At 37.9% G+C, this 20,675-nt stretch overlaps 2 protein-coding genes across 4 annotated transcripts in view; both read right to left on the bottom strand.

Annotated features, from left to right (window-relative positions):
- Positions 1–11,453, bottom strand: part of LOC145283641 (putative dimethyladenosine transferase) — an 85,537-nt gene extending 74,084 nt beyond the window's left edge. The window contains exon 1 of one of the 3 annotated variants that reach the window (XM_080132608.1): positions 11,066–11,453. Coding sequence is in view for 1 of the 3 variants with exons in the window: in XM_080132606.1 (XP_079988732.1) it covers positions 9,707–10,097 (391 nt within the window). In the remaining 2 variants the exon portion in view is untranslated. Of the gene's footprint in view, positions 1–9,706; positions 10,168–10,190; positions 10,265–11,065 lie in introns of those variants that run through there. The other 2 variants (XM_080132607.1, XM_080132606.1) reach the window with 2 other exon arrangements.
- On the bottom strand, positions 1,294–9,684 carry LOC145283639 (cilia- and flagella-associated protein 46-like). The gene has a single exon (XM_080132598.1). It carries the CDS (start codon positions 9,546–9,548, stop codon positions 1,860–1,862), a length of 7,689 nt encoding a protein of 2,562 aa, XP_079988724.1. The 5' UTR covers positions 9,549–9,684; the 3' UTR covers positions 1,294–1,859.
- Positions 11,454–20,675: the final 9,222 nt, after the last annotated feature.

Raw genomic sequence — 20,675 nt, 5'->3', positions numbered from 1 at the left:
GGCAAGGCCTGGGAGGGTGGACCTCCTAGGTATTACCCAGGCGGTGTACCTCAGTCCAACAGGTGCTGGGCCGGTTCTCGGCCCCTCACCTGTTGGGCTGAGTGTCAAGTGATGAATCCTTGACATGTACTACCCTGTCTCCCTGCAGCCGAAGCCGCTAGGAGACATCCCATCATAACAGAGTTGTAATGGGGTATATTGAGAGGGTATGATTAAAGATAGTTGGAAGGTACTATTTATAGATACTGGCAATAGGATCTGACCAATAAAATAGAGCCACGTTTTGCTGGCAACCAATCAGAAACCAGAATTGCTCCATAAAAATATTGAATCTTTCAGCATTCCCACAGATGATTTTTCATATCCAATACGAGAAAGAATTTGCAATCTGTCTGCAGACTTTTACAATCCGATACTTGTACAGATCGACTACTCAACAGAAAACCTTATTTTTCGTCTTTGTCTTGGTTTTTGCAGTTCAAAACTTCATATTATTTGGATTTACTGTTCTCATCTTGAGTGTGATTTTTCACAACGTTTCGGTCGATGTAACCTCCGACCTTCTTCAGGTGTATCTTGTTGAACTCGGGAATTTGGACAGAATTTGGAGCGGAACCCTTTATTTACTTCACGGGGGTTGCATGCTCTTGTTCCATCAGCCATGACTGGATAGAGGCTTTAAGTAATTTGCAATTGTATTTTTTATTCGTCAACACTGAGGATTGAACTTTTAACCTTCAGGAGAATATCACTTTTTACAACTGATTTTTCCAAATACTCTAACCACTGCACGACGGGGCATGCTTTATTTTTCTTTGTCTTCTTTACATTTTGGTGTAGTAACTAATGAAGAGGAAGCCTTCAGATCACCTTCGACAATAATCCATCCATGTATTTTAAATTAAAAATATATTCCAGCTATTTAAATTAAGAATTTGTTTTGCTTAAACTGAATATTAAAATGCACTGCAATGAGTTGTAATTATGGAGGCAAAGCATCACTATAAATTGTTGATTTTGACTAAAATTCTCACATTTTTTGTTGTTTTATTTTTCTTTCTTCTCTTGCTGGATATATTTTCTATCATCTAGAGGCAACCCTATGTTATGCAACCAACCAACTTAGAGAAAAATTTGTCTTTGGCTACTATCATCTTTATCCACCCAGAGTCATAAACACAAAATAACCATAGCTAGCAGCAGTCCGCGTACTTAAATCAACTTTTCTTCTAATCCTTCACCATCTTTAATTATGTCTCTTATGAAAACTAAGAAAAACAACAACAACACACGTTTTTCAGTTCACAGGTTTATTAATGTTATATATCTCTGTCTAGGGTATCGCCAACTGTACTTGTTAATAATTAAAGTATTTCTAACTTCATCCTAGCTGGATCTTTTTGGTGGAGAGATGAGGGGAAAATTGATATGAGCCCTAAACTACACGACTATCTCAGACGTTCTCTGCCGGAAAAAAAGACTGACTGTCATTTATCAATCCTCATAAGGTCTCATCTCCCCTTTTCTAATTTTGCAACATTAGAAGTACATTAACTTTTTAATTTTGTTAATTTTTCATTTTTCCCATTAATTTTCATTTAATGGAGTAATATAACATTTATATAATCTACTGAAATTTGTGTCCAGAATAAAAATAATAGGTATTCAATTTCTGAAGATGAGTGTTCAATGGAGGTGGCTGGAAACAATTGCTCCTGGAAGCAAGGCTAAACAAAGAGAAAACTCTTTAAAAACTGAACCAAACATTAAGAATGTAGCACTCCATATTATTTGGTCTCTCTAGAAGGTGAAAAGACTTGTAATATTATCGATTAATTGGGATTTTACAAAAGAAAAAATTAATTTATTTGAGTGACGATTAAATTTGGTAGACCATAACAGACCAAATTAAACCATTCGTAATGAAGGTCTGCGATTGGCATTGGTGACATCTGTTTTTCTACAGTTAAATTCTTTGTGCTAACCGGTTCCTGAATATCTGTATTTTTCACCATCTTTTCTCCCTTTTTCTTGCTAGAATGTTTTTTACTTAGAGAAGAATTCTTTTTCCCATCATCTGTAGCTGTTTCCTCTTGTTTTTCTCTGTTAATGTACGGCGTTTGAATATGATGCAAAGTTTCACCTGTTGATAAGCCTTCTCCTAGCAAATATTTCATTGAACTTTGTAGTTGATCTGCATTCTCTTTCAAAGAAGGCGTCCACTGATTTCCCACAATGCATCGCACTCCTGCCAGGCTAAGCAACAGAGCTGTATGCAAAGGGCTTTCGTGCAATAAATTCTGCTTTGTCTTTGATACATTCTGATGAGATTGACGGTCAAAACTTAAATAATTCTCATTCAGATCTAACTGATATACCAACATACACTTGGTAAGGTTGAAGGCAGATAACTTTGATGGTTTTAGATGTGTGGTTAGTTTAGTTGGGCCATAAAATATAAACGACCCGCTATTATTTAGATAAACTTCCCATTCACCTGAACTTACAATGTGCTCACTGCCAAATAATCCTAACCACCTTGAAGTGAAATACTGCTCATATTGAAGAATCATTTTCTTGAAAAGCTGAATAGGATTGTCATGGGATTCTTCAAGGCACTCGTCAAATGGATCTACAATATACTTGAAGGAATTTGTATCTATTGGTTGAGCCCACAAGGGCAATGTACGATCCAGAGTTGCAACCTTGCCCTTTTTGGTTGGTGCTTTTGCTGCAGCTGGATTTAGACGTGATGGTATTTCTTGAGTTTTCTTTTCTTTTTTCTTTGGTTCTTTTGATTCCTCAGGTATTGGCTCGTGTTGTAACCTGCAATGAAACATTTGTAAAGAAATTCCCCGAGACAAGGAGACTATTTCTACAAGCTTACGAAAGTTGATGAGCGCCTCAAGTGGTAGTTCTAAAAGATCTGTATCAGCTAACACAACCAAAAACTCCCGTTGTTCTTTGTTATGGTGTTGTGTTGAATAGATTGTCTGAAGAGCGGCAGACAATGGCTCTAGGATCGGCGCCAGGTAATTTTCCATTGCCTTGACCAAGTTTACAAAGTTCTTTTGGATCCAATCATGTACATCAAAAATCGGCCAGCATGTAGTTTCATCTGCCTTCGCAAAGTGTTTCAAATTTTCTAACATGTCAGAACACTGTGTTCGATGTTTCTGCTGAACGCTTCTCCTGATGTAATTATTTTTAGACTCTTGTTTCAAATTGTGTGCCATTTCTAAAAGTTTAAGAAGGTCTTTTTTGTCAACTGGACAACCAAAGTTTGCAGAGCGTTGTGCCGATGCCGTAGGTGAACTCGAGGTTCCTGAATGTTGTTTTGAATTCACAGAACCTTTCGTCGATCTGTTTTTGTCCATAAATGATGCGTATAGAAAGTCCTTATCTGGTGAATGCTGTAAAATGACGAAATAGAAATTTGAAGGGAATTCCTTTTGTAGGCTTAAGTGGTTTGGGTTTATTTGGCAACGTTTCCAAGCCTGCCAGTCTGTTTCCAGACAATGCGTAAGAGATCCGAAAAAGTTGCTGTGTGAAAAGTTGTATTTCAAGTCCTGTTTAAGCAAGTGCTTGTGTTGATGTAATAAAGCTGCCAGACGGTTATGTCGTGGATTGTTCTGGTTCTGCTCCAGAAGATTTTGCATATAAGTAGAGGCACAGCAGCTCTGGTATAAGGCTAACAATTGAGTGGTCACTGCGTTATCATATTGGCCGATCAAATTCACCAGACCCAATGATGCAGATGTAGCTACACAAATAAACTTGTGTTCACAAGCCAAGTCCAACGATTGCAGAAAACATTCAGAAGCTTGAAAAAGGAAATTCAAAGAAAACTTATGCGATTTTAAGATTGTTTTGTTTTTTGACGAAATGTGACTTGAATCTGCAAACAGATGATTTTGTTGGTCATTTGTTTGCTGGGTGCTTTCCCGCCCTGATTGTCCATTTTCTGTTCCTAGTTGAGTGAGATTCATTTCTGCTATAAGCCAGTTTTTTGGTGCATCTGGATGATAATATAAGGATAATTGCATCAAACAATGTCCGATGATCATTAGACTTTTTGAACAAAGACTATGAATGTCCCTTGTCATATGATGAGCGCAAGTGGCCTGGGATAAAATCTCGTCTGCTATCCAACATTTACTTGCATGCCAGTTTTTTTTATGGGAAAAGAAAATCGGCGTTTCTGCTGTCAATTCTTCTATAATTTTCAATATCAAATCTTTTTTTTCATTTTCTTTTCTTTTCTCGATTTCTTTTTCCAAATGAAGAGCTTCGATTTCAACAAGAACTTCACTGTATTTTAACTGGATGTTGGCAAATCTTCGTTTTATTAGTAAATTTATCTTCCAGTCGATTGGAGTTATTGCAATAATTCTGTAAAGAATGCTTTGTGCTTCAGATATTGCCATTTTGAGCAACTCAAAGCATTCTATGTAATATTTCTGCTGTAAGTCTTCATTTGTTTTAAGTTTGATGGCTATTTTATGCCAAATATCAGCTTGAGTTTCCATAACTTTGACTGCATTCAATTTCAAATTATGCTTGATCAAAAATTCTATTGAAGTTTGAAAGTCATTATAAAAGGACACGCAATATTCATCGATCACTTCTTTGGCTGACAGAAACTCAATTCTTTTCAGAAAGGCTTTTGCCTTTGTCTCCGTAAGTTTGGCCTGAAGTTTGGCACTGAAAAATTTCAGACGGGCAGCTTGATTCACTCTCATTGTGGCACATTTATCAAATTCTTCGATGGCATCGACCAAAATTTGTTGGCTTAACTGATAGTCATTCACGAAATCTGGCTGGGTGACCACTTTACAAAGAAGTGATACCGTCCGATACCAAATGTATTCGTTATGGCAGCGATTCTTCTGAATTTCCATACAAAAGTTAAATGTAGCTTTGTACTGCACTTCAAAAAATGCCAGTCTGGCTATCAAGTAACTAATCCTTGTTTTGCAAACTTCGTCTTTAAAGATATCAGCAAACTTATAGGATTTGGTCAAGAATTCTCTGGCTTTTTGGTAACGCGATTGTTCAATCAACTCTTCTGCTATATCTGTCCAGATGCGGTAGTAAACGCCGTTTTTCAAATTAATTCCAAGATGCAATTTAGCTTCCGTTAATTTCTGTCTTTCTGATTCGGAAAAGTAAGGAGTTTCTTCAGTATCGTCTGGTGTTTTATTTTCGTATATATATCTTTTTGCCCTTTCCTTCATTTTGATCATCTCAGGTATTTCATTTTGAAGCATCCGGGTAACTGCATTCTCGTGGAGAGTATTTCCATTTTTAATATTGAGTTCGGAACATATTTTCACACTTTTGCAATGAGTAAGAAGGATTACGGATTTGCTTTCTAAGAGAATGGTGGCAATGATACGACAGAGAGCAATCGCTGGAAGGGCTAAATGAGGGAGGCCGATTCTTCTGAGATTGCACACAAGCTTAATCAGATAATGAACGCTCAACCAGGCATTCTCAAAGCAGGTTTTATTGATGCTACAATATTTTAAGTTATCATGCTTTAATGCTTCCAAAAATTCATCAGGAAATTCAAATGTTGCCCATTCCTCAGGTGTTCGCGGCAACATCAGAAAATGCATGGACTTTTTCTTGTGTTTATCTTTAGGCGAGCCATTCACATCGCTCGCCTTCTCTTTTTTGCCTCGCCCTTTCTCTTTCGATTTTTCTTGATGTTTTGTCAAATGTGGGGTTTCTTTTGGAAAAACGTTTAGCAGAATCGCTGAAGCTGATGAAAATGCCAAGTGCCAGATTTGATTCACAAAATCCCGTGCCAAAAGAGAATAACGATAGAAAAACTCGGACGATTGACTGTAAACCTCTGACAAGAGAATGTGGCATTTGATCAAATAGTCTAACTGTTTTATGCTATTTAGATTTTTAACATCGAGATTTGTATGAAGAGTTTCAGCTCCGATCAAAATTTCTTGTTCTTGTGGAACATAATCTATCAAATTAGCATCATCGGTTTCTTCGCTGAAATCACTTTGTGTTGCTTTAAAAGAGGATATTTTTTCATCTTTCTTGTTTTCTTCGGTCTTTTGTCTGTCGTTAAAATTTTTCGGCGATGATAAAGGTGATTCTATACATGGTAACTCAAATTGCATTCCCATAAGAATATCTGCTGCCCATTCCATCACGTCAAAGACATCTTCCATTGGGAATTGATGCGTGTAGAGCCATTGACCGAATTCCAACAAATAGTCTACTTTCTGCCATTTGTATTTATCACTGACCAATATTTCGATCGCCCTTTGGTAGGCAATCAATTGATCAGACAACTCCCGACTATTCAAAGCGACATCTCTCCATAAACGTGATACAACGTCCTCTTTGTAAACTTTAAACTTTTGAATATCTAACAGCATGTTTATTCCTAGTCGTGATTTTGTCAAAACTCTTTGTCTGAACAACTGCATTTTCTGACGTGAGGGTAATTCTGCTATAGCTGTATCCAAGACTTTTAAACCCTTTTCCCATTTTTCTTGGTCGGCATAACATTGAACCAGCAGATTGTATAAAGAAACTCTCAAGATCAAGTCTTCATTTTTATCTAGGATAATTTCATTGTCTATAAAATTTCCGATGGGACCGTAAATTGTTATTTGTGGTACTTTTATCAGTGATGGTGTATTAATGATACATTGTTTCTTGGCTTGCTCAACCTGGCACTTATTTACCACTTTTGATATGTCTGCGAGAATCTGTTTCAAAGGATTTTTTAGATTTTTTCTCTGTGAACGAATGTTGGAAAATGGGGAAATGGTATTCCAGAAGTAATGAGCAGCAGTGATAACGAGTTCGTAATTGCTAGCAAATCCTGCAAACTTAGCAGCGTTAAGAAAACTATCCATTATTTCTAGCGGTGAAATTGGCTGCTGATCGCTGCTCTCCAGAAGGCTCTGACCCATTACAAGGAAAAGATGACTGACTTTTTCACTCTCGGAAGGAATAAAAACGGATGTCACTTTCGTCTTGCTGTTTTCATCTGAAGAGAGGACATGGAGATATGCGTTGGTCACAGGCTGAACAATATGGATAATTCGGTCATGCATTTTCTGATTGAAAAGGAGATAAGCCAAACATGTGAGAAGCTGAAGCTTAACTAAGTTGTCGTTCCACGAGCATTTTTCCATCATGCTCACAATGTCCGACAGTGAAGGCAAATCTTTAAACTCCAAAACACCGTTTTTTGTGAGAGAATGCATTTCGAGATAAACTATTATCTGTGTGATCAGTTTTTCATCGTCAACGCTGCTGTCTTCGCCTTTGCACCAAATCTTACCGATTTGTTGTTGAGCCATTTGCTTAGAGATCACCCAGACTTTTAACAGAGACATTTTTGATGACTGCGAAATTAATTTCTTGGTTTCTTTGTTATTAATTATCTTCATAGCAAATTCACAAACGTCAATGGCCTTTTTCAAGTGCGGAGTGGCCTCTGGTGCAATGGGAACGACAAGCTGTTTACTAATGACTTTAACAGGTTTTCCTTTAGCCGAAGATGTAGGTAAACTTTCCGTTTCATCAACCGGTGCTGGCATCCATGGTGTAATGAAGCCATAAGCCAAAGATGTGCAGATATTAATCAACAATTGTTCGAAACCTTTGTAACCAACTTTTTTGAATCCTTCCAATATGGAATTTAAAGTCTCTGTAATTTCTGAATAGCGGCTCTGCCTAATAATGTGTGTGTTGTAGTTCCACAAATAGACAGCAGCGTTTCCAATCAGCCATGTCTCTTCTAAGCTGATACCATGATCAAGACCACGAAGAAAACAGGCAGTAATCTTAGAATTTAACTGACTCACCCATTCCGTGTAAATCTTCCAGTTCTTGTCGTCACTGGGACTGACACAGGTGTAATTTTTAGATCGCTTGCTTATCTCCATTGGGAAAACTGGTTCGTCATTCAGTTCAATGTTTTCCTTTCGGAGTAACTGGATCAAAGCTTCTCCCCTGATGAAATTGATTTCTGCCAACAAGCGAACCCTTTCTCGTTCTGCCAATGAAGTTTTTTCAAATTCTATGTCACTTAGTTTCTTCTCATTGGTAGGCTCGTCAGTTTTTCCCTGAGTATCTACACTTTTGGAAGAGATCGCTTTCTCTTTTTCCCTCCATGCCAACCACTGATCATTGTCATAGAGAAGACAAAATTGAGTGGCCGTTCGACAAATGTCCCAAACTTCCTGCTTTCTAGCGATTTTCGCTAAATCTGCCCACAGATGTAGTTGTTCAATGCTATCTGCTTGATCACCAACTCGTCTCAAATGACTTTCACTTTTACTAATGTTGGCATTGTAGTGATGCACACACAGGGCAAGTTGCTTACTATTTCGTGGCATCAGTTTGATGTGAGTGTCGTAAAATAATTTTTCGCTGTCCAAAACTAAGTTGAATGTGCGAGGCGCCAGAGCTAAACCAGCCTTCAAAAAGAGTGCTCTTTTCTTTTCACCGGATCCGGTGTTATTTGCTGTACTCGCTTGTTCAATAATCATGGCAGCTATATCCTCGTTTCGTTTAGGCTGCTTGTAGAGTTCCGAACGCAGAGTGAGTCGACAAAGCTTTCTTTTAATTTTCTCCATATACATGCCAGAGTCGTCTAATGCTATAGCCTTATGCAAATGCTTGGTCGCCATGCGAATATGGTCGTTTTCCTCTTCACATAGAGCTAACTCGAAATGCACTTGGCATCGAAGCTGTGTGAGCAGACATTGAATATCTTCAAGGGCCTGAGCTACAAGAGTCAGAGGTTTGTGCAAATGGCTTCTTAAATTCCACATTAAAAGTGGCAGTGATAGATTCCATATTGTGATGCAACCAACTTGGATTGAAGGGTTGTCATTTTGTCTGATGGCTTTGACAAGGTTGTCGTGGCAGTCTTTAATGGCAGTTAGCCGTGTTTGAATAGCTTTCTTTCCGTAGGACTCTTTTTTACTGCCAAGAGAATGAACCAAAAGTTCAGAGCTGACGAACTCGAGCTGGATACGAAACGTGTTGTCCGATGTAGACATTTTGGCAGCATGGATACATCTCTGGGCAAAATCACCCAAATCCACCTTTAAACATAAATGGGCTAATTCCAGCAGGAAATGCGGCCTGTTTGGGTTTTTCATTTCCAATTTTTGTACTGGAGATTTGAGCGCACCTTTACTACTTTGTGTGTTCATTTGTTTTTTCTCAACTGAACAGTCATCTTCAAGTTGATTACATATAGGCACTTGTAAAGCTATCAATAACGCTTTTATTTCATTTTCATAATCCTTTTTACCCTCATTGTTTTCTAAGTCTTCCTTAATTTGGCATATGTTATAAAAGACAGAAAGCTCAACAGAGGAACTGGCTTCGCTTTGAATGAAAGCAGGATCCTTCAGCTCATGCTTGACTATCAAATAGACAAGCTTCCTGTACTGAGATGGGGCGTATTCCTTGATGAAGGAGGAAACTTTTGTTACTGCTGCAATTGCGAGAGATTTCTGTTTTGATTTGATGTAGCATTTAACTAACATGATAGAAAGAAAAGCTCTCCAATTTGAATTTGCGTCGTTGATTTCGGTTAGAGCATCGACGATTTTTGCAAGAATTTCGGCTACATAATCATAATAACCAGGTCTGAGAAAGAAATAACAAAAACGCCAGAAAAGTATAGATGCCTCGTAGACTTTACCTGCTAGAACTGGAATCTTTAGCGCCATTTTGATTGCTCGTAAGATATTTTCACCTGCTTCTTTTAAGTTTGGTAAATCCGTGTTGCTCCTTGGCGCAGAGAGTTTTGCCAGACACAAGTAGGCGTTGCACTTCTGCAGATCGGCTGCTGGAGCCTTTGTAAAGTATAAGGTGATACTTTGCGAAGCGAGGTCATTGTTGCCGATGTCGATGGCCAGTTGGGCACATCTAATGTACATATCACTCGACACGGACTCGGGAAGGTCGCTACTGAACTGGGAGTTGTCAATTTCGTGGAATATTTGTAAAACCAAGCGTAACAGACGATTTTTTTCTTCATTTTCTTGCGTTTGACAAACTTCATCCAGTAACGATTTTACTTTGGAATCCATTTCGATGCAATAATGATTGAAATGTAATAATCTTTATAATAGTAGCTAGAAATTGGCGACTACGTGATAAAGAAAAATCAATCAATAACATACCTTAAAGAAATAAATGCATTCGCTGTGTTGTTGACATAATTTTCTTTTACGATTCTGTTAGCTGTTGGTTGCTAAGTGACAAAGTTAAACAGAGTGATCCCCCTTGGATTGCAAAGGGAAATAATTAAGATTTTCTTCGTCTCAAAAAAAAAAAAAAAAATCTACTAATGAATGAAAAAAAAAAAGCGCCGTATACATCTGCAGTCATCTTCTTGGCCTTCGGGACAAGACGACTGAGACAATTTTTATTTTTGTACCTTTCCTCCACGTTAAAAAACGACCCTGATGTCTAACTCTGTCCCGTGGGGAGGCATAGTAAATAGGTACATTCTGCCTGCGTACGTACATTTACTAAAACCGGTCATTAGCCGCGTAAATTATTTGACAGACAAAAAATTATAAAAACTATTTATTTTATATAAAACATATTATTAGACCCTAAGGCTGAAATAAAACCCGAATAAAATTCATTCATTTTTTCATCATTTTTTCATCATTTTTATTAGACTAAAAAAAAAGACCACTCTATCAAACCTTATAAAGGCTAAATTTTAAAAGCTTCGATTGTCGTACATTTAGTCTAATAAAAATGATGAAAAATAAATGAATTTTATTCGGGTTTTATTTCAGCCTTTGGGTCTAAATAATGTGTTTTATATAAAATAAATAATGGTTCAAGTCTATAAACGGGCCACACCAACCACATCTTTTTGACAATAAAAATCTGTCTTTATAATTTTTTGTCTGTCAAATAATTTACGCGGTTAAACTACGGGCATTTATTAGAATAGCCAACAAAACAAAAAACTGGTGAAAAAAAAAAAATACTACAAATAAATGTTACCAAAGACCAGATAAGTTACTCGTCTACTTACCTGGACAATTTTTTTGTGTGTTTTAACTTATTTTAAGGTGTTATTTTACTTAAAAATAAAAGTAGTCTAAAGCCTGTCGAGCGAAAGAAAAATGGTGGTCTCATTAAGTTGTAGTCGAGCCGGAATAATCGCTCAAAAACTGAAAATTAAACAAAATACTGTTAGAACATTACATTTTCGTATGATCGGTGATATATATTAAAGTCTCTAGCACCATTTTATTTAATTTGCGATTTTTGAGCGATTATGAGGCACAGCTAACGAGACCACTATTTTTTGGTATGCACATATGTGACCGTGCTAAAATAATAACTTTATTATTTAGTCAGTCATTCTTAACATGGGAGGAGAGGGAGTTTTGTAACTTTCACCTAACAATAAAGAAAAAAAAAAATAGATATCGTAAAACTCGAATTTACATTGAAAATATGATTTAAAATATAGCACGGTAACATAAGTGCACTGCATAATCACCCATTCATTCCTTTTTTTTTTTTTTTTAACTCAACAAACTTTAAACTGCTTTTTAACACCTTAAAATAAGTTAAGGAAAGAAATGTAAATGTATATAAATGCTAAAAATCCATTTTGCACAGGAACAAACGAACAAACAAGATTAATGGATGACGTCATCAGTGACCTTCTCTATGTTTTCCATTTATTTTAGAAGCTGACAGTATACTTTTGTGATGTCATCCAGTGCACACGGAGACAAATAAGATCCATAGAGTTTTAGAAGTATGTACATTAGATTCTAGAGATAGATATATAAGAAATTCTGACCCAATGTGTCACGGATTGTCCAGTATTATAATTATTATTTTTATCTGTATTATATTTCTTTTAGTCTGTCTGTCTATTCCATTTTTTTCTTGGAAACTACTGAGTCGATCTAGCTTAAATTTTGCATGAACCCTTGTTATGATAAGGTGCAGCGAACTAAGTATTATGGTATCCGTCTGATGAACAGTTAAGAATTAATAGGGATTAGTCACCACAATACCACATTTACTCTAAAAGTTTGACATAAGTCACTTATTTTAATTCAACGATTCCATGAATAAAGCTTCTTTCTTAGAACTGCACACCTGTGGAACCCCCTTCCATTTGCCTGCTTTCCAGCTGACTACAATATGGTCGTCTTCAAGTCCAACGTAAACAAGTTCTTGCTGAGTCGTTTCCCTTTAATTTACACTACTAACGATTACTATGATATTGTCCCATTGACTACTACACACTCTTTAACCCTTATCCTCTAGTGGCCTCTAGGCCTTAATAAGTGGTGACGTCTTTGTGTAAAACAAACAAACAAACTTTTGCCTGTTTTTAATGGCCTGATAAAACGTCTAGTTCAATGTATAATTTATTAACTTTGACATTAGTTGATAATCAATCTTTTTACAAGAAAGTATTTAACTAGAAAACAGATGATGTCATAAAGTATGAATGATATCTTTTGAACAAACATTTTCAAGTAAATATATTTCTTTTATTCTTCAATTTTCTATTCATTAGCAGTTTCCTTTTGACCTGAAAGACAATGGATAACCCTTGTAAGGGTGCCAGCATGGGGATTATATAATGAACCTTAGTTATTTACATCATCCGCCTTCTCTCAATATCTATCATTTTCCCTTTATTGATCTTATTCAGTTTTTTTATGTCATAGTTCTCTATTAATTTTATTTATTGCGGACTATTATCCTCATCTTTTCTTAGTTGTTTCACAACGTTTCGGCCAACTATTCCTCTGGCCTTCATCAGATGGTAACCGCGACGGATAGGAACTCTGAACCCCCTGACTGCATTCACTGCAATTACTGCCTTCCGTAGTTGTTGTCGTATCACCATGTTTTGCCCAAGTAAGTCTTTGGCTGGCTTTGGGTAGGATTGAAACCGCTATCTTCAGACAATTCTCACCTGGAACCGTACAGATTCAACGTCTCTATCAACTGCGCCACGGGCCCCGAAGGCGATCAAGGTTGAATTTTTGGTCTTATAAATTCATGTTTATTTATTATCTGATCTTCCATGGTCGGATCCGTACCGAATGGTATATATTATTTAATTGGAATTCATTATTGAGATGAGTATTATTTATTTATTTTATTTATTGCGGGCTATTATCCTTATCTTTCTTAGTTGTTTCATGACGTTTTGGCCAACTATTGCTCTGGCCTTTGTCAGGTGGTAACCGTGATGGATAGGAACTCTGAATCTCCTGACTGCATTCACTGCAATTAATGCCTTCCGTAGTGATGAGACGACAGCAACTACAGAAGGCAGTAATTGCAGTGAATGCAGTCAGGAGATTCAGAGTTCCTATCCGTCATGACGGAGGCCAGAGGAATAGTTGGCCGAAACGTTGTGAAACAACTAAGAAAGATGAGGATAATAGTCTGCAATAAATAAGATTAATAAATAATACTCATCTCAATAATGAATTCCAATTAAATAATATCATAGTTCTCTATTGGGATAGTTTTAGTTTTGTTGCACTCAGAGTGCCTCTCTTTAGGAAGCTGGATCTTGAGTTGTAAGCTATGTTCAGTTTCAGAAGTTTCCGATGGTTAGTTGTTCTATACAAGTCCTGGTTCTTAGTAGACAGTTCTTGAGTTGGAAGCCACAGAGCAAAAGATTCTTCCCGTGTTGACACGAAGAAAACACATGCAAAGTTGCTAAAGAAAAGGCTTCATTTTTATGGAGCAATTCTGGTTTCTGATTGGTTGGTAGCAGAACGTGAATTAATTCGATTCGTCAGTTCCTATCAGTATCGTTTATAAATTGAATCTCCCAACTATGAGGGAGCATACTCCATTATTAATAAAAAATATTGCAACACTAGATGTCTACCACATTGTACTAGCTGTGCGTCACATCTAACCCTTAGGGAGATGGTAAAAAAAGGAAACTTCTTATTGATGTTCAAAATAGTGTTGATTTATGAATGGCTATGTACAAAAAGTAGTGGTGTGGTGGTTATATGAAAATGTGCTGGGTGGGGAGGCTACAAAGTAATTGGTGTGGTTCATATTATTTGGATTCATCAGACTACTGGTTTGAGTATCATTTTCACAACGTTTCAGTCGATGTAACCTTTACAACGATCGAAACATGAAAATCACACTCAAGATGAGAACAGTAGTCTGATGAATCCAAATAATACAAATAACCAATATCTAAAAAATTCAGAAATGTAATTGAGTTGGAACGATAAAGTTGTCGCCCTAAAGAAAACACTACGGCTATATTTAAAAAAATTTTATTGAAAAAAAAATCAATTCAGGTAACTTGATTGTGTAGAAGAGCTGACATCTATTTAATGTAGCCGCATTCAGCTTCAATCACTGCCTCAATACAAATCCAGAATTGGGAGCATACCATTTCCACAAGCGCCAGTGGGAGCTCAGCGAATACTTGGTGGATGGCGGTGATCAAGCTGGCTTTGGCATTGTGGGAGGTCATGTTGGTGATGCTCTCAACGCATGACCAAACGAAGTATTCCAGTGGGTTCAGGAAGGAAAGGGCTTGTAAGAGGAGGGTACAAAGACGTAACACTCCTGAAGCTAAGCCTGAGTCTGTTTGGACTTGTGGGCCAGTGCCTTGTCCTGCTGCTGCATCCAGGATCTGCCAACAGCCACCTGATTGCACCAGGGGATCACCACACTCTTCAGCACATTCAGGTACATTTTGGTGTTGACTTTCAAGCCGACTTCGAAGATGTGAGGTGTCATAATGTGCCCCTCACTTGAAACCACACCAAAGACCATAACCATGGCCAAAAACTCTGTTTTCATTACTCTAGACTGTTATTTGTGTCCAGCGGTGCATTTTGAGGGTGCTGACAATGGTCCTGTTGTCATAATTTGGGTCAATAGAGAGCATGAGTTGTACAGCACCGCATTTCTGATCTTACTCATTGAACATTGTGTCACTTTCAAACATGATAGAAGGCTCCTATCACACTTGGGATTTGTAGATAGTCTGTAGCAAAAAAAAAGAAAACTGGTTTTCAACTAACAGAAATGGAATCATGTCGTCTTTTCTAGGGCAACAATTTTATCGTTCCACCCTGTATTAGTGCATATTTTGGGAAATACATCTAAAATCAAAGAATTATGCATTTACAATTTACATGAGTCGAGGGAAAATATTTGAGAAATATAACAGAAATTATTTTTTTGTCTATGAACAGGCTATGATACGTGTATAAACAAGATCTGGTTGGAGTCCTAGCCAAGTCTCTGGGAACTTATTAGTAAAATTCACACCGAGGTTGAGAGAGGCAATCAGCATGAGTACTGGCCATGATGTAAGAATTTATCCCAGACATAGCCGGGTGACACTGCTTGTGTATAAAAGTGAATGCACAGTGTGAAATTATAAATTTTTAGAGATATTTTGAGTTTCCAGAGTTTGGAGTGAGTTTGCAGAAGTTAACAGTTTAGGCAGTCAGCCAAGCTATGTAGCCCCCCCCCCTTTCTTCTGCTTTTCTTTACACATTCCAGTTGTAGCTAGAATTATGTCATGTTAATAATTTACCACTGCAAAAGAAAAAAGTCACAAATTGAACTTGTTGGAGACTTGCATTTAGCATCCAGAACTTCGGTCAACACCCTTCATTCAAGCTTCCTATGGATATAAAATATATTTTTGCCAGAAATACAAGACAAGCAGCTTGTGTTTCTTTGAGTGAACTCTGTTGAAATTTCAGTTTTTGTTTTTTAATCGGAATGCTATGAGGCATACTATGTGATTAGACAAACATATGTCATATTGAATTTGCTTCCTCTCATAAGATGTTGAGATCATCGATTGCTATCCCTGTCAACACAAACCATGAGAATAGTGGAGACCTGAACGGCTACACAACAGTATCTGGGTTGTTATAAAGGCAGTAATAGGTTAATAGTTACAAGTTTAAACTTGTAAGCTGCTGGGAATGGTGGGTTCAAATTTTGCCAGAGCAAACAAGCACTTCAGTATAATTTGTTAATCCATGCATGTGTTGACAGTGTCTAATATTTGATACAACATTTGAGAAAGGTATATATATATATATATATATATATATATATATATATATATATATATTTACATGGGGATCACCACTTATCAAGGCCCGGAAGCCACTCGGGGATAAGGGTTATTTTGTGTATAATAATCAATGGGATAATATCGTAGTAATAGTTGGTATTGGAGATTTGATAAAATGTCTTACTTAAGGGGGCGATTAATCAGGAATTTGTTTATGTTGGACTTGAAGACATCCAAGTTGTAGCCAGATGGGAAACAGGCAAGCGGAAGAGAATTCCACAGGTGTGCACTTCTCAGAAAAAGCTATGATCATGGAATCTACGTTTTGATTTAGGCACAGATAAAGAGTGGGGGAAATTACTGATAGTGGTTTTAGCTAGACGGGTGTTTATCATGAAGGATTGGCGAGGGGGGGACAAGAGATTGGAGCTCGGACAAGCACTTGCCATGGAAATAACAATAAAACAAAGACAGGCTTGCAACGTTTCTTCTGTGGGAGAGAGGTTGCAGGGAAGAGAAGAGAGCACCCCCCCCAAGCCACCAAGTCTATTTTGTACTTTATCAAGGCAGGATAGGCTGTTTTTTGAAGCTCCAGCCCAGTTGTGGCAGCAGTACTCCATCTTTGGACGTATATCGCTTTTATAGAGATAGAGAATTGCATCAGTAGTGAGATATCTTCTGGAGCTGTAGAAGGATCTCACCATTTTCTCAGGTAACAGACTTGATATACGTGTTCCATTTCAGATCAGGAGTAATGGTAAAACCCAGGAGGTTGTCAAAACATGAAGCCTCCCCAAGACGAGAGCCATTCATTTCAATTGATGTTAGATGAGGAACAGAGCATTGATGATGTAAAGTTAGGAGCTTGGTTTTAGATGCATTAAAAGTAACCAGCCATCTCTTCCCCCACTGAACCACGCGCTCAAGATCAGAGGAAAGGGAATCAGAGAGAGCTTTGTCATTTACAGCCTTTGATGTGTTGCTGTAGATGGTCGTGTCATCAGCATAGATGTCAGCGAATGATTTAAGTATGCGTTTTGGGAGATCATTGATGTAGATCAGGAAGAGAGTTGGGCCCAGTATGGACCCCTGGGGGACTCCAGCATTAACACTGTGGGCCTCTGATTGCTGCCCATCAACCACTACTTTTATGAATCTATCAGAGAGAAATGATTTAATTATTGAGAAAACATTTCCAGTAATACCGTAGCTGGAAATCTTGTGAAGTAGGCCCTTATGCCAAACTTTATCGAAGGCCTTTGATATGTCAAGAGCAATTGCCCTAGAAGGGAAGCCTTTGTCGAGAGATTCACTAATCCTATGAGATATAACTGTTAGCACATCAGCTGTAGATCTAGCAGAATGGAAACCATATTGCCTGTCACTAAGGAGGTTATTTCTGCTGAGGCGGTTGACTACTTCTTTATTTAATATGGATTCCAGTAACTTACTCATGACACACAAGAAACTTATTGGTCTGTACTGAGAGGGAGATGACTTATCACCTGAGTTCTTAAATACAGGGCATAGTGACAAGGTTTTTCAGGGTGTTGGAAAGCACTTCTCCTTAAGGCAACACTTAAACAGTTTTGTAAGTATGGGGGCAAGTTCTGGTCGAAGCTTTTTCAACACGTTAATTGGAATGCTGTCTGAGCCAGTTGCTTTACTGGAATCAAGGTTCTTGATTCGTTTGGCGACCTCATGCACAGATATTTGTATGTTGGATAGTGTGTTGTCTGTTGTAGGAGGAAATACGAGGAGTTGATGACCTTCGTCGCAGAGGGTAGAGTTAGCTGAAAAGTTCTTGGCAAATAGTTTGGCTTTGTCTGATGCTGAGTAGATGACCTCTGGTCCATTGATAATGGTTGGGATAGAATGCACGCATCTGTTCAGGATCCTGTTTGCTATTTGCCAAAACTGGTGGGAACCAAGCTGCTGCTCAGCTACTTTGGATTTGATGGACTGAGCATATAGCTCTCTTGCATTTTTTATTACTCTTTTACAGTGGTTGCTGGCAGTCCTGAAGGCAGCTTTAGTCTCACTACATCTATTACGTTGGTAGCTATGGAAAAAGTGATTTCTGTGCACAATGGCAGCAGCATATTCTGGGGAGAACCCTGGCTGGCTGTTAGGTTTTTGTTGGAATTATTTGGATGGTATGAATTGGTCTATGCCTACAATTAACCATTCCGTCAGGTCTGATACTATAGAGGATACATCCTTTTTAAACATGGAATGCAGAGGTAGATCAGATATGAATGTACAGAAGCTATCCCAGTCAGCCATAGAGTATCAATATACAGTATGGTGGAGAGGTACATCTGAAGACTTATTGCATTTCATTTTTATCTTAACTGATACAACTGTGTGATCAGAGGATCCCAGGGGAGATAGAACGGAACATGAACATAGCTCAAGGGAAGTTGTGAAAAAAAGGTCTAGGAGGCTTGCATACTGACCAGTAGTATCGGGCACACGGTGGGTTCGTGAACAATCTGAGTGAGGTCATAGGAAATGGCAAAATCATGACAGAACCTCCCCTCATCATCTGTCTTATTTGAGTGGGTCAGCCATTCCACATTATGGACATTGAAGTCACCGCAAATGTGAATGGTAGCCGAAGGATGAGCAGACAGGATGAGGATTATTTTCTCAGATATACTCTTAAGGACAGTAACCCCGCTGTCGTGGGGGTGATAGAGGGCAAATATGAATGTGGTGGTGTAAGCAAGTGCAACCCGGAAGCACATATAAGGTAAATTAAGGTCTTCTCTGGAGATATCTCTACCACACAGGAAGCCATCTTTAATATAGGCGCATATCCCATGTCCATGGTGATCTTGGGGGTCAGATTTAGATGTTAAGTTAGAGTATCTTTTTATTATGAACTCATCTAGGGAAGTGGTCGGCCCTATGCCAGTTTCGCTTAGAAAGAGTAAGACCGGTTCCGTCTACTGTAATTGGGTTTCAACCTCTGGAAGGTTGGAACGTAGACCTCTGATGTTGGAGAAGGAGACATGGTAGTAGGGGTTTACGTTGGAGAGTCTCTCAAGTCTTGGTTGTGCAACTAGTTTATGAGAAGGAAAACTTTAAAATATCATCAGTCTCTTTCTGTTTATCCTGGCATTGTTTCCAGTCGTTTTGGACTTCTTGTTACCGAACTAAAGTAATGCTGGTTCAGGAGAGAATGCTGTTGGAGTTTGTGCAACCCATAATTCACTATAAACTACCTGCTTGGGCACTCTTACAAGGGGTATTCACTCTTTCTCAAGATTGAAAGTAAACCACTAATGTATAGAAAATTATTAAAGCTGCATTTGTAGTTGATCACACCCAAAGTATACAGTATTTAACATATTGTGAAAGGAAATGGATACAGTAAATTACTATTATCTCTAATTTAATGGCCTTGTGTCTAATTATATGTAATTATAATAAATACAACAAACAAGCAAGAGCTACAGAATAGTATATAGATGTAATCACTGTCCATATAGACGATCTGTATAGGCCAGGAAGTGGAAGATCATTATATGTTATATTTATATAATAAAGTGAACCTTCATGTCTGTAAGTTTGATGGGTGTTGGATTGTGTTTTTGGCGTCATCAATTTTCTCCATAGAATTAATTATCTTAGCTGAGATCATCAATTGAAATTAAATGCTTGTATAAAAGGAGCAAACAAGCCATATTCTTATATATAAAAATATATAGTGTGTTTTTGCATTTCAGCTTCTTGTGACGGGACACCGGACGATGCCGCGTGTCCCGTTCAGCTAGGTGAAGATAAGAATGCTTATGGCCGGGGGGGGGGGCGTGCTGATACTGTGTCAAAGATTAAGACAAGTGTTTATGAGATCCTCGGGAGACATATCTGTTTTAATGGCGGAAAAAAAAGGAGATTATTTTTCTAGTTGGATCTGGTGAGAATGAGTTTTAACTAACGTAATTGATTCGGACAGTCTCGAGAATTGGGTTCCAAAATGTCTACTCGGAGTCGGGGACCCGTGGTGTTTTAACTCAGAGACCACCAAGCTAGTTTGACAGATATGTTCACAAAACAATAGAGAAAGGGAAAAGAATAAGAAAATAGAAGGATAGAAAAAGAAATTCACAAGAGAAGAAAGAGGGGGGAATAGAAGATAATGGAGAAAAGGAAGGAAGATGCTTTTGATATAAACGACGATCGCCTACTCGAAAAAGATATAGAAGGGTTTTTGGCAGTCTTTGGTCAGCGAGCGAAGCGTACACATCGGCTCTCGCCCCGCCTGGGGTGAGAGGCAGGGGCAGAAATCTCAGTAAGGACTAACTTAAAAAGATCTTGTTCTTAGCTAGAGAATTAACCTGAAATCTCAAGTACCTGCATCACGAAGCGCGGATAACGAAAACATGACTTTAAACAAATGTAGAATGATTGCAAATAATTATTTTATTTGGTTTAAACGAAAATGACCTCAGAGTTTTTTCTTTGTTTTTCGATTGCCGGCATAAGTGAAGATGCAGTTTATTTCAGGTATGCCCTGACGCCAGACAACGAAGACACTGACACGAAACCAGATTGACGGCCGAAG

This window comes from Euprymna scolopes, chromosome 8, assembly GCF_053919585.1.
Source record: "Euprymna scolopes isolate OS-2025 chromosome 8, ASM5391958v1, whole genome shotgun sequence".
In the NCBI taxonomy this organism is placed as follows: domain Eukaryota; kingdom Metazoa; phylum Mollusca; class Cephalopoda; order Sepiida; family Sepiolidae; genus Euprymna; species Euprymna scolopes.
Note: the sequence above shows the minus strand (reverse complement) of the source record. Positions and strands in the feature narration are given on the sequence as shown.